The sequence below is a fragment of the Myotis davidii genome, unplaced genomic scaffold (assembly GCF_000327345.1).
Source record: "Myotis davidii unplaced genomic scaffold, ASM32734v1 scaffold238, whole genome shotgun sequence".
NCBI classification, from domain to species: Eukaryota; Metazoa; Chordata; class Mammalia; order Chiroptera; family Vespertilionidae; genus Myotis; species Myotis davidii.
Genome location: NW_006293779.1, coordinates 2584317 through 2585876, shown reverse-complemented (window position 1 = coordinate 2585876; position 1560 = coordinate 2584317). Strand labels below are relative to the sequence as shown.

Below are 1560 nucleotides of genomic sequence, written 5' to 3'. Positions count from 1 at the left end.
TCTCTCCTGCTCCCTTCTTCTCTCCACACCCCGACCCCCTTCCCCACCAGCAATGCTGCTGTGGCCGCTGATCCATGTGGGTCAACACTTTCATGATCAGAGAAACACCTTTATGGGCCCAGAGGAATGCCACAAGCGGGCCCACCGGCACCGCCCAGGGCAGCAAGTAAGTGTCACCGTCCCTCTGTCCTCAGGACCGTCATCTCATTCCCAGTCAGCAAGGGGATGGGGCTCAGGGACTAGTCCTCCTGGCAGCAGGGGCATGCCAGCCGAGCTTCTGGCCAGCCTCCCTTCTGGGAACCTCTGACCACACAACTGGATCCCCACAGTCAGCTGGGTCTGAGAGCAGCTGCCCGGGGCATGGCCAGCAGGGGCATCTGAGACCCGCTCAGCTCCATCCATTCCTACTCCGAGCAAGGTGCTGGTCCGGCACCAGCCACAGAGAGTTCGGGTCAGTAGGGCAGGGCGTCAACCCAGCCGGACTGAGTAAAACGATATCCATCCAGACCTTTGTCTCAGTTCCCTAACCCCCTCCCACTAAAGAAGTCTTTTCACCCTGAGGACACGGCGTCATCAGGACAGAATCCCAGCAATCCCAGTGATGGGTTGAGGGCCTTCTCTCCACTCTCCTGGCAGGTGGAGCTCGGCTCTTTCTCTGCCTCCACTTTTTATTTTCATGCTTTCAACCAATTCTGGGTATGAGCTCCAAAGCTTAGATTGCGACCTTCCACTGGGCATTGTCATCTGTATATGTCCCATAGCATCCACCCAACAGTGCACGTAGCACAGACAGGACACAGTCAGTGCCTAATAGATGTCTGGTGAGTGGCCTCATGGGAGTGTGAGATGGACTGACAGTCAGACAGGTGTGATCTGGAAAAGCCTACACTGAGCTTCACAGCAGGGGAGACAGACTCCATGGGCAGGGGCCTCTCTGAATAGGGGGCTCGGTGAGACATAGAGAGGATCTCGGAAACCATACCCGTCACTCCAGCGCCCTCGCCATTCGTCCTGGCCCCAGGGGTTCCACAGGCGGAGGAGGTCTTCCCAGCCCCGCCGGTACTGAATCTGCAAGGAAGAGAAAAGGACACCGTCAGAGGCCTCCAGCCAAAGTCAGCGGAAAGAGGGGATATGGATGCAGCTGCTCTTTACCTCCAAGGACTAATTTAACTTCTGACCTCATTTGGCTGCAGCCAGAAAAAAAATAAATAAGGACAAATAAAAATCAATGCCTGCTGCCTGCACAGAGCTGGAATGAGGCAGAGGAGAACATGGCTCCGTCTGCTCAGCACCTCGCCGAGCAGGGGCCACGTCATCGTTCCTTCCGACTGAACCCCAGAACTGGGGTGAGCCTGATTGAACAGCAGGCAAATAGCATGACTGCTGCCTCCAGCTGCAGAGGGAAGGACATGTGGGTCTCAAGCTTCCTCCAGGCCCTGCCACAGCCGACATCTCTACCCCAGACCTTGCTGCTTCCCTGCCAGGTGCCCACTGGGAGCAGTGCTGCGTCTCACAGCGCTGTCCTGAGTGAGGAGGAGGATTTGAGCAGGACTGGGACCA

The 1560-nt window shown here is 56.9% G+C and overlaps 1 protein-coding gene across 1 annotated transcript in view; it reads right to left on the bottom strand.

The window, feature by feature from the left end:
• CAPN13 (calpain 13) overlaps positions 1 to 1560 on the bottom strand; it is a 68965-nt gene that overhangs the window by 25817 nt on the left and 41588 nt on the right. The window contains 1 exon segment of the mRNA XM_015566345.1: positions 983 to 1068. Coding sequence (XP_015421831.1) covers positions 983 to 1068 — 86 coding nt within the window.